The 12,180-nt window shown below is 41.6% G+C and overlaps 1 protein-coding gene across 5 annotated transcripts in view; it reads right to left on the bottom strand.

Annotated features, from left to right (window-relative positions):
- ADCY1 (adenylate cyclase 1) overlaps positions 1–12,180 on the bottom strand; it is a 350,409-nt gene that overhangs the window by 43,160 nt on the left and 295,069 nt on the right. For 4 of the 5 annotated variants that reach the window (XM_061585729.1, XM_061585731.1, XM_061585733.1 and 1 more), the window contains exons 10-11: positions 11,000–11,097; positions 432–516 (exon numbers count right to left, since the gene is read on the bottom strand). The exons of the other annotated variant lie outside the window; for it this stretch is intronic. In XM_061585729.1, the coding sequence (XP_061441713.1) occupies positions 432–516; positions 11,000–11,097 (183 nt within the window). The remainder of the gene's footprint in view (positions 1–431; positions 517–10,999; positions 11,098–12,180) is intronic. 5 annotated transcript variants of the gene reach the window in all.

The following is a 12,180-nucleotide window of genomic DNA, read 5'->3' as shown; positions in this document are numbered from 1 at the left end:
CACACCAGGTCCTTGGCTAGCTGTCACTGAGAACACATATGTTGGCAAAAGCTAAACAAAAGAATTTACCCAAGAGAGAAACAATAACAGGTTATAGAAGGTCAGCCCATAGCTGTCTACTTTAAAGAATATAAAGTAACCACAGGGGGCTGAGGCTTTCCTCTTGCCTGGGCATTGATAACAAAGGCTGGGAGAACAGGTCAAAGTCCCTATAAACAGCACTGCTACACTGTGGTTGAATAATAAAAATGTGTCTCTTCCTGCTCAAGGGAGAGAGATTGCAGGAGGATACAACGTTCTGCACCATTCTAGGTATTGTACATTAATAAAATTGATTGGGTTCCTGCCTGCAGGAGATGTAAAATAAAGATCTATGTAATGGCTAATGTCTGTTATCAGAATTAGAGGTCACAACATTTGAGGTCACTTACTTGTACTTGAGTGACATGTAGATACATGATACACGCCACCAGGAAGCATATGCAGAACACCAATAGGACAAGGACTATGGTACTCCTAGAAGGAACATATAGAAGTTGAATCATGGAGCAAACATAAAAGTGTTACCTTCTTACTAGAACTTGATAGATGGGTCCTGGCTAAATATGAAGGATTTTTACTTATTGTGCAATCAACAGACACAGGTTTGGTCCACACTGTTGCTGTGTGTGGATTTCTGCACCTTTGTCCACACATAAGCACTTTCAGTTTTTTAAAATCTATTATGATGTTTCCCACCCACTCTAGTGTGTGGCGCTTGATGGGAGATACTCACGTTCCTTCCCCTCAGTTAGTAGTTCCTTTCCCACTATAACGCCCAGAAAATACACTATAATGTATCGTAGGCATGCGTGCAGGTATTTGTTTACCAGTGTGTACACCCCTTTTTAATTTTTGAAATAAAAGTTTTTTTAAAAAAAATTCAAGTTTTTGATATACTAGAGTTGCACAAAAGAAGAGTAAAAAAGTTTTTTTAAGTGTATTGTTCCAAGGCAGGCAATGATTTGGAGCTACTCCCATGAAATGATCCCCTTTTTGTTTCCTGCCTCCTTGCTCACTTCCTGTACCTGCAAGGGCAAATTTTAATTTTTAATACAGCTATTTGTGTTGTATTATGCGCTGTGTATGTGCAGTTCTGCACAAAAGAGCTGTTTTAAAAATAAAATTCCCAAATGTGCCTTCAACAACAACTGGTGGAAAAAAGCAGGCTGCATCTTTCCCTTTGGACTGATGGAAACAAAATGGAATTAGAGGCTCTGGCAATAGAATGTCACCACACATGTAAAAATCTTCACCCATACTATGTGCTTTAATGCATCCAGAAATGGATAACATGTATTTTTATATTGGATTTCTTCCCTTATCTGTGGATCAGGAAGATCCAAATTTAGGGAAAGTATGGACTGCCACTTAGATAAAGAGAACGTCATATGGATGCTGCAAAACAGAAACAAAACCCGGTACTGCTGCATTATAAATAAAACCACAGTTCCTTGCAAAATGATCAAGGCCTGGAACTATTACCCCTGTGACAAGAGATACAACATTTGGAGCTTTTTAGTACAGAAAAAAGTGACATAGGCATTTAAGAAAGATGTAGAGAAAGTGGTTAGAGTTTTCCCCCCCTCCCTGTCTCATAATACTAGAACTGGGGGCATCCAATGAAGCTGAAGGGTAAGAAATTCAGGACAGACAAAATAAAGTATTTCTTCATATAGCACATAGTAAAAACGATGGGATTTTCTACCATAAGATTTAGTGATAGCCACCAATATAGACAGATTTAAAAGACTATTAGACAAATTCATGGAAGATAAGATTATCAATCATATGCTACTAGAGCTGGAGGGGGAAATCCCAGTTCTGAACCTACTCCATTGTTTTGGACAGCAGGTTGCCTCATCTCAGAGTCTCAGACTAGCACTGTGCTTTAGTTTGGATCCTTTGGCTTTTCTGAAGTCTTGGATGATTTCCACAGAAAGAAAAGGATGTAGCCCAATGGTAGAGCCTTGCATGCAGGAAGTCCCAAGTTCAATTGTTACTCCAGGTAGGGCTGGGAGAGACTCCTGCCTGGAGCCCTGGAGAACTGCTGCCAGTCAGTGTAGACAATATGGCGCTAGATGGACCAAGTCTCTGACTTGGTGTAAGGCAGTTTCCTATGTTCCTATGTACACCCCTTCCTCTCCCTCACCCCACCTTTCTCCCCAGCATTTTTCAGTGCTTGAGGGAAGAACAAACATGTATTAATTAGGGCAAGACCCCCCCCAAAAAAAAACCCCTTCCAAAGCTCTGAGATAATTCATAAACTTCAGAGTCAGACCAGCTTTGCCTCAGTCTGAATATCTCTACAGTGAACTGCTTCACCTCAGTTTTGGGCTTCATTTAAGGCAAATGCACAGCCCTCGATGGTACTTCCAGGATGCCTCTGAATACCAGTTTCTGAGGATTTCTCATAGGCATCTGGTTGGCCACTGTGAGAGATAAAATGCTAGCTTGTTTTCTTATGTTAGCTTCCACTACAATACCTTAGTGTTTGTTTACCACTAACTTTTAAGTATGCAATGGTATATGACATCTTCTCTTTGAAGATGAAAAGTGTTGTACCTCATTACTGGACCAATTAATATATGTTAAAAATTACTGGATGTCTCACAAAAAGAGAGAAATTTTGGTCAGTGATAGGCTTGCAAGGTGTCCAGTTTTTGCCTGGAAACTCCAGTTTTTGGGGGTCCTCTCTGGGTCTCTGAGTGACCCATCTTAATTTCTGGACTCTTGGCTTTCATATTTTTAAAAAAGTTTCTAGGTGGTTTGGTTCAAAAGATATAAACCAAAATGTCAGCCGCCACCACCACCCTCCCTGCAACTTCTGCTAGTAGCGGCTACTGTTAGTAGCCAATAAGTGAAGTCAGGGTTGAGATTGACAAGATTAGTTGACACCCCAGGCAATATCTAAACCCCATTTCAAGTTCTGAGAACACTTTCCTTTTCTTGCTTGTCTCACATCAAGAATTCATTAAATATATAGCTTTCAGCAGCATAAACAGTACTTTCTCTGTATAGGATTGGGACTTGCTTCTGTGTAAGCACGCATAGGATTGCACTACAACAGAAGATCACAGCAGGATCTTGGTGGGCATACACAACAATTTTAGGTATAATTATAATAAAAGTGTACATGCAGGTTTTTTAATTACTTGCAAAAATAGCATATTATACATTTTATCTTTCAAATAATTTTTGAACAGTAGTTTTAAAAAGTGTACATGCTGCAGTGTTATACTTTTCTAATTAAAGAGTCAAACAAGTTTAAATTTTACTGGACTGTTGAAGAGGAAAGTTTATTTGTCTTATTCAAAACATGTTTTGAAAACCTTCCCCATATGAACCTTTTCTGGGAGTAAAGTTGCAATGCTAATTCTACCTACCTGAGAGTTAACCCCACTAAATTCAGTAGGAGTTACTTTTGAGTAGACATGGATAGGATTGTGCTAAAAATCAATGGGACTTTTGAGTGAACATAGAAAAGGATTGTGTTGTAAATCTTTCTCTCCCCCTCCAATATTTTTATTTAAAAAAGCAGTTGGGCAGGTCTTATTTAGGTGCAATAAAGCCATTTAAAATTGAATAACCATAAAAGAAGTATAAAACAGTTGCAAAGCAGCTTAAAGTGGAATGATACTGAATTTTGGATTGGGTGAGTGAAGTTCCTTATCACTGAATTGCAGAGTTGTGCATGCTTCCCTGTCTGAGTAAGCCCCATTGAATAAATTGGGACTTGTTTCTGAGTGAACATGCATAGGACTGCACTATAAATACCTTTATAGATTGTGTAATTAATAAACATCTTTGACATTCATGCCTATATTAATATTTTTTCATACTATGTCTTGCTATGTATCTGATTTCACACTATGGTTGTAAATTATTATTTAAAAGTTATTATTTCCTCTACAATTTGGGTGTGCCCTTCTTCCTTGGGCTGGTCATGGTCCCCTCTGTTGTTTTCACCCTGAGGGGCAGATTAGGCTGAGAGATGGTGCGTAGCCCATGGTCACCCAGTAAACTTTGTAGCTTATTTTCATTTAAAAATTTAGTTAAAATGCTTTATATGCAGACAAGTTTATGAAGTAATGGACATCCACATAATACATTTCAAGCACATCCAACTCGCATTTAAAGCACGACTTCCCCCAAAGAATTCTGGGAAGTGGTTTCCCCCTCACAGTTATAGTTCCCACCACCCTTAATAAAATACAGTTCCCAGGATTCCGTGGTGAGATTCATGTCCTTCAAATGCATGTTGAATGTGCTTTAAATGCATGGTGTGGATCTGCCATAGTATGCCATACATTCGTTAGTGAATTGAAAAGAATTTTAAAAGATACTTTTATAAACAGGGCTGTAGCTCAGTGGTAAGGCACATGCTATGCATGCAAAGGTCCAAAATTCAATCTCTAGAAGAGACTATTGCCTGGAATCCTGCAAACCTAATGCTAGTCCATGTCATCAGTACTGAGCTAGATGGTATCAAATGGCCTGATTCGGTATAAGGCAAATTCCTTTGTTCCTAAACGAGGAAAGAGACCCAAGGGCCATAGTGACTCTGACATTTATTCATGTATTTTATTTGCAACATTTATAAACCGCTTTATTTTATAAAATCTCAAAGCAGTTTATAGAAGGAATTAAAACAATGAAATTATTAGCAAAAAACAGTTAAAGACAGGTATTTAAAAACATTCAAAACAATAAATCCAACAATGAGTTAAAAAGAGATAAAAACATAATAGCTTCTACATGCCTGGGTAGGCTTGCCTAAACAAAATGTTTGTGGCAGGTGCCAAAATGAAGACAATGAAGTGCCTGCCTAATGTCAATAGGAAGAGAGTTCCAAAGTGTAGGTACTGCCACACTAAAGGATCGATTTCTTACAAGAGCAGAACAAGTACTATGTGGAACCTGCAACATGGAAAGCACACCTTGAACTTGGCCTGGTAGCAAATCGACAACCAGTGCAGATTACAGAGCAGAGGTATTATGTAAGGATAGGGACTCACTCATGTCAGCAATCATGCCACAGCATTCTGCACTAATTGCAGCCCCTGGGTCAGGTTGTATTGCATGGGGATTTCTGTGACCTTAGCTGACTGGCTGCCAGCATTCTTTAGTTTTGGTTAGGGACCCTCACTGGTTGTGGGATACTGAGTTTTCTGTCTTACAGGAATCTTGTTGTGGTTGGTATGGTATTGCATTTAGGAAAACATCACTATCTTTCATTTTTATTTTTCTATTTGCATTTCAGGCCACAAACGAAGAATATAGACAGGTAGTACAGAATTGCAGGGATGGCGTCAGGAAGGCTAAAGATGAGAATGAGCTGAAGTTAGTGAGCGATGCCAAAAGCAACAAAAAATCTTTCTTTGAAGAAAAGAAATAGTGGTAGAGCTACAGCTAATGAAGATAGCAAAATGATATAAGATGACAAAGAAAAGGCAGCAGTGCTCATTTCCTACTTTGGTCCAGTCTCCTCCAAAAAGAGGATCTATGATCCTTCTGGCAATTGTGAAGTTGAAGGAGCAGGATTGCAATTTGAGATTGATAGACAAACGGTCAAGGAATACCTAATTACTTTGAACGAGTTCAAATCTCCAGAGCCCAATGAACTGCATCCTAGAGTATTGAAGGAACTGGTGAAGAATTCTCAGAAGCAATGTCTATTATCTTTGTGAAATCATGGAGGATGGGTGAAGTGCCGGTTCACTGGAGGAGGGCTAATGTTGTCCCTATCTACAAAAATGGCAAAAGGGAGGAACCTGGGAACTACAGACCAGTCAGTCTGACATCAATCCCTTGGAAAATTCTGGAGCAGATTATAAAGTGGTCAGTCTGTAAGCACCTTGAAAACAATGCAGTGATTACTAGAAGCCAACATGGATTTGTGAAGAACAAATCCTGCCAGACTAATCTTATCTAATTTTTTGATCCTGGTAGACTGTGGAGATGCTGTGAACATAATATATCTCGACTTCAGCAAAGCTTTTGACTAAGTGCCCCATGATATTCTGACAAGGTAGCTAAATGTGGGCTAGATGGACAACTGTCAGGTAGATCCACAGTTGGCAACAGAATCGTATGCAAAGAGTGCTTCTCAATGGCTCCTTCTCAAACTGGGGGAGGTAAAGAGCACTAGTATACAGCAATTCTCGTGGCTCTATGATTCAGAGTTCAGGAGCTCAGGAGGGAGAGGGGATTACAAGTGAGGATTTACAGATTGCTCAGCAAGGAGTGCCGGTTATTAATAAGATGCCAGAGCTGTAAGGCAAGGAAGTGTTACAGCAGTTTGGGGGCATGGTGAATTTTGTGGGTAATGGACAACACTTTATACCAGAAACTTATTGCAAGCCTCTAAGGATTTAAAAAAAAGAAATCTGGTGGATATTTCCCATGTTTACAGCACTGGCTCCCTATTTGTTTCCGGGCTAGATTTAAAGTGCTGGTTTTGACCTATAAAGCCTTACACGGCATGGGACCGCAATACCTGGTGGAACGCCTCTCCCAATATGAACCTACCCGTACACTGCGCTCAACATCTAAGGCCCTCCTCCGAGTGCCATCTCATCGAGAAGCTCGGAGGGTGGTGACTAGATCTAGGGCCTTTTCGGTGGTGGCCCCCGAATTGTGGAACAGTCCCTTCGATGAGGTGCGCCTGGCGCCGACGCTGCTATCCTTTCGGCATCAGGTGAAAACCTTTTTATTCTCCCAGGCATTTTAAAGTGTATTTTAATCTATTTTTAAAGTGTATTTTAACTGTACTTTTAGTGTTGTATTATGATGCTGTTTGCTTTTTGTTGTTATTTGTTTGTTTTTGGTTTTTGACTTTATTATATTTATTGTAGTTATATATTGTGCTGTTTTTATCCCTTATGTACACCGCCCAGAGAGCTGTCAAGCTTAGGGCGGTATATAAATGAAATGAAATGAAATGAAATAAAATAAAATAAAATAATTTTTTTTCTTTCAGTTACAGAAATATTAATTCCATTTGCAGTATCCATATGGAGCTAGCTTGGTGTTGGCATTGTCACATCAGTGAGAATTAATGAGAATCAAGGGGATTTGCATCAGGATTCAGGTGTCTGGAAGCTGCGCTGAGGGGAAAAAGGGGGGTGTCTTAGGTATGAAGCACTCTAGTCTAAGAATCCTGCATTACCTGCTATAGCCTGCAACGTTTTCCCCACAATACATACATATATTAGTAATCAAAACCTTTTTCCTTTTGTGAAACACCAAGTCATTTTAACAGTTTAAGGGCACAATCCAACTTGTATTTATGCTGGGCTGTATGGAGTTGGATGTGGCAGACCCCCGGCTGAGCTAGCAGGGTCCTGGCTCCGCCGGCAGAAGCCCCTCAATGGCAGCAGAGCTGGGACCTTGCTGGCTTAGCTGGGGAACTGATGGGGAAGCCCAGCCTGTGGAAGGGCTGGTGGTGGAGGAGCTGAAAAAAGGCCATTCCAGGGGCGTGTAGGAGGAGGAGACCAGGGGGGAATTCAGACCACATCCAACTCATGTTCAGGGCAACATCCAAGATCCCGAGTCAGGGAAAAGTTATGCTAGGAAAAAGGTTAGTCAAAGGAAACATATCCAATGGAAGGCAAGGGGGAGGGCTCTGTCCCCTCTGGCCCCACTGACCTGTCTGAAACAGTTTGCTGGATATGATGGTGTGAGCAGCAACAGAATGCAAACCGAGCATGCCCCAGCCCCCCTCTACTTCACACATTCACTCTTAGCCACACCAGAGAAGGCTGAGCAGGTGCAAGTACAACGCCTGCAGGCAAAGAGATGAGACCTCCGGATAGGCTCTTGCTGACCCCTCCCTGTGCATGCTCTTGATTTTGCAGGTGTTGTTCCAGTCATCCTGGCCAAACAGCCCGCTGGCACCAGCACACCAACACAAGCAGCAGTGTCTGAGGTAAGTGGCAAGCATCCCCAGGAAAACCACACATGGGAAAGAGGGAGCCATTACCTGGCTGGCAGCCACATCAACTGCAGACAGCTATGGCTGATGCCTGGAAAGGGCCATTTGGCCACATCACCCCCTTGGAGGAGTGCAGGTGGCGTGAGCCTAACTGGCATACAGAGGAAAAATCCTTCCTGTACCATCTAGTGGTGGCTGATGCACCCCCTCCTCTGCACTAGGGGAGGGGGTGTGGCAGGGGAGCGGTGGCGCAACTGGTTTGCTGCCACTGCCACCAAGATCAGTTCTCTGGGCAAGGTGGTGCACACACCAGAGTCCTGCCGCAAGCACTGGAATGATACTTTCTCCAACATCTGCTGCTGTGCCAGGGAGTTTGTGCAAACTGGCATGCCCATCCAGGAGGCCATGGCTCAGATTCTCACTCCAGAGGAAGAAATCCTGGCCCCTTCCCTGGGTAACTTCTACATTAATTCCTTGGTCAAAAAAGAAACAGATACCAATCTTCACCCCCCTAAATTGGCATCTAGATGTGTGTCAATTCCGATGCAGTCCTTCTGCCTGTGACATGCACAGGGCTGGGGCATCTTTTAAGCTTTAGACTCCTATTGCAAAACCGAACTGTTATCTATCAACTACATCAACCAAGGTACTGGTTTTCACCAAGAAGATAATTAAGCACAGATGATAAATGAAGATACAGTTGAACAGGTTACATCCTATAGGTACTTGGGAATAACCTTTCATTCATCAGGCTCCTAGAATGCCCAAATAAATAATGCCATTATGAATGCGTAGAGGAGTGCAAAGACACTCCTCTTCTTCTTTTTTACCAGAGGGGGTCAACACATACCCTCAGCTATTCAAATGTTTGTAGCTAAGATCATAGCCCAGATGTTATATGGCTCACAATTATGTGTTTATAGCAAATTTGCTCCATTTGAAGTAATTCAAACCAAATTTCTGAGAGCTATCCTGGGAGTCCTGTGCTGTGTATCTAATGTAATTCTTCGTTTAGAGGCAGGGCAAATTTCTATAGATGTGGATACTCAAGATGAATTATTGGCTGAAGATGTTGCTTTGTCCAGTGGGCTTAGCCCCACTGACGCTCATTGACATCTTCCAACTGAAATGGAGGAAGACACTAACACTAAAATTACAAAACCAGGGTTTTTCTCCTGATGCTATATTAGCTTTAGGATACACTAAAGCCAAAGCAGTTATAAAGCAGTATATTAGGGACACTGAACTCCAAGAACACTTAGGGTTGGCCACACTTTACCCAGACTTTAGGGATAATATGGCAGCATTTGCACCACAAATTATTTAATAAAACTGACTATCCCTAAATATAGGAAAGATTTTATGCTAGCCAAGTTCAATGTTCTACCTTCCGCTTTCCTGGAAGGCAGATATAATAAATTACCCTATTGAGAATGTTACTCTATTGTTCTTTTTATCATTATTTTAGAGCTATTTTTACTACTACTCTATTGACAAAGACTCCCGGCAGATCTGATTTATTTTATCTGCAATACTTGTTCTCTGACCAGAACCCTGGGTCACAAGGAAAGTGGCCAGCTTCCTTTCAGCTTCTATTGACTTTCGGAGAGCAAGGATTAAATAATATTTAAGTAATTTTAATCTTCAATACTTTTATGCTTTAAAAGGAAATCTCCTATTGTGGTTTGCTTCGTTTTGCTATGTACAAGAGTTACATTATTTTACTTTTTTTATATTTTGCACTTCTTGTATAATTTTGCATGGACTGGTCTATGACCATAATAAAAATAATCAAGCAAGCATGGTGTGTTTGAGGTGAGCATGGGGGGGGGGGTTGCTCCCTGGCTGTTTTCTGTGCTGTGTCTGTGGCAATGTGTCTGTGCTTTGTGACTTTCAATAAACGTTCTTTCTGCATCCTCCCATGTGTGATGCATCCTCTTTAGGGTGGTGGGTGGCTGCAGGTGCAATGGGGGTGTTTGAGGTGGTGGTGGCCTCCACGTGTGTTTGTTTAGTTTGTCATGCTGTGTTGCATTGCATGTGCATGTGTGCTGATGACTGGCAGTGGGTGTTGCCTCCATGTGTGTTTACCCAGTTGTGCTGTGTCACTCTGCCTGTGCATACATGCTGGCGACTGGCAGAGAGCAGGTGGGTGCACATGTTGGGGGGCTGTCTTCTGCTGCCAGGGTGTCTGCTGCTGTTGCTGCCACGCAGTCGCCCCAACTCCATGGAGTGTGCATGTATGCATTCCACTGCTGCAAATCCCAGGACACTTCCCAGGGGCTGCTTGTGGGGTTTCTGGGTGTTTTGTTTCCCCAGGAGTGGTTGCTACTGCTGCCATGAAAATGGGCGCTCTGCTGGGGGGCGCTTTCTTTGCTGCTCCAGCTGTGTCTGTATGCTGCGGAGAATCAGACTAGTATTTTGTGGCTCTTACTCCCCCATAGGGGTATTTGGTAATGGAGGCTCATGCTTTCTGGTCCCTGCATGCAGCTCTGCTGGCTGAGCCGGCAATCCGCTGGCCTGGAGCCTCCCAAATGGCAACTGGATGCCGCAGAGCTTTCTGCTGGCTCCTCCTCTGCTGCCTTCCCATCAATTGGATTGCTATGCACAACCCTTAAATTAAAACAGTTTCTCTGATGTTGGGATTCTCTCAGATTCAAAAGAAAAATGAATAGATTTAGATATTTAGCCCCTGATGTCTCCTCTGGTATCAAGGAAACTTTCCCTATCTCTAGAGTCTAAAATGAAGGTAGGATCAAGTACAGGTTTGTTTGTATATGAGTAAATGCAGAAAATGCCTCTTCATACAACTAGATTTTCCATAGCCAATACACTGCACTGTCCAAGATTTGTTCCCAACAAAGTTAGTAACCAAGCAATGGAGAAATGCTCACAGATATTTATAGATATATTTTTGGAGAATTTAAGAAATAAAAGCTTCTAACGAATCCAAACCTTGCCCAAGACACTCAGATCCCATTAAAAATGTGCATGACATTTAATTTCAAACATTGAGAAAGCACTTACTGTGGAATTATTAAAAGGTAGACAAGGCCAAATAAGGCAGCTAGAATCAGTGACAAGACTACAGCACTGGTGAAATATTCATCCTGAAGTTGGTGATACTGTGAATGAGGTGGAAAAAAAGATATATACACACAGTTATTACCCACATCTATCACACTTCCTGGTTTTAAAGAAGGAAAACCTGTTCCTGAAAATATAATACATGCAGCAGTCTATAATTGTGCTCACCGGTTCACCACTGATGACGACACCACTTCTTTCTGGGTGTCTTCAAAGTCAGCACAAGGTCAGGGTAATTAGCCAGAAGGCCTCCTAATCCAGCACAAGTTCCCTGTCTCCCTTCAAAAATTGGAGCTGGGGAGAAAGCTGGGGAATCACAGCTGAAGCTGTGCTGAGCTTGGAGGCACATGAAACATTGCTTAAGCTACCTCCTTCCCCAGCTCAGAACTGGAATTGGGAAGGAATGATGGGGCCTTGTCCCAATGCTTGGAGGTGCTCCAATAAATCTCACCGACACTGAAGACTATACCCCTCCCTTCAAGCATAATTTTGGGCTGACTATCAAAGTGCACCAAACTTTGTGGACTTCTGTGTGTTCTGAAGTGTAATACTGTCTGTGTAATAGATTTATGAATGAGTATGGTTTAATTCATATATAAGATAGTGATCTTTAACATTTTATTATAGAGTTACAGTGACTTATACATTGCAAACTGCATAAAACATTCTCCTTCTAACACTGTGTTTCCATTAGTTCTTGACTTTCCAAAACTTCACCTTTTCTCTCTGCAGTTATCCAGGTTTGATCTCTGCTGAGCAGTGAATTACTTTGGAAAGCTTCTGAAAAACCAAGGTTCATACATTTTTTGGCCAGGATAGAAAAAAAAGAAAATCTATCATTCAAAGCAACTGAAAGAGGGAAACTGAACAGTGTGGCATGGGAATACTCTAATTAGGGAATACAAATGAATGTCTAAGAAATCATTCATCTTGGTTCACAGAAACATACACTTTAAGATAGCAATGGATTATGAAGAAAAATGTAAGGAGGCTTGTAAACTCTGCAAGGTCGTTCAAGATGAATATATGCTTTATCAAAACCAAGGATTTCCTCCTCTTACAAGAAAACCTGGCTGTCTCTATAGGACAGCCTTCCCCTACCTGGTGTTTCCCATATGTTT

The sequence above is a fragment of the Rhineura floridana genome, chromosome 10 (genome assembly GCF_030035675.1).
Source record: "Rhineura floridana isolate rRhiFlo1 chromosome 10, rRhiFlo1.hap2, whole genome shotgun sequence".
Classification (NCBI taxonomy): Eukaryota; Metazoa; Chordata; class Lepidosauria; order Squamata; family Rhineuridae; genus Rhineura; species Rhineura floridana.
The sequence above is the reverse complement of the archived record's forward strand: the minus strand, read 5'-3'. Positions and strand labels throughout refer to the sequence as shown.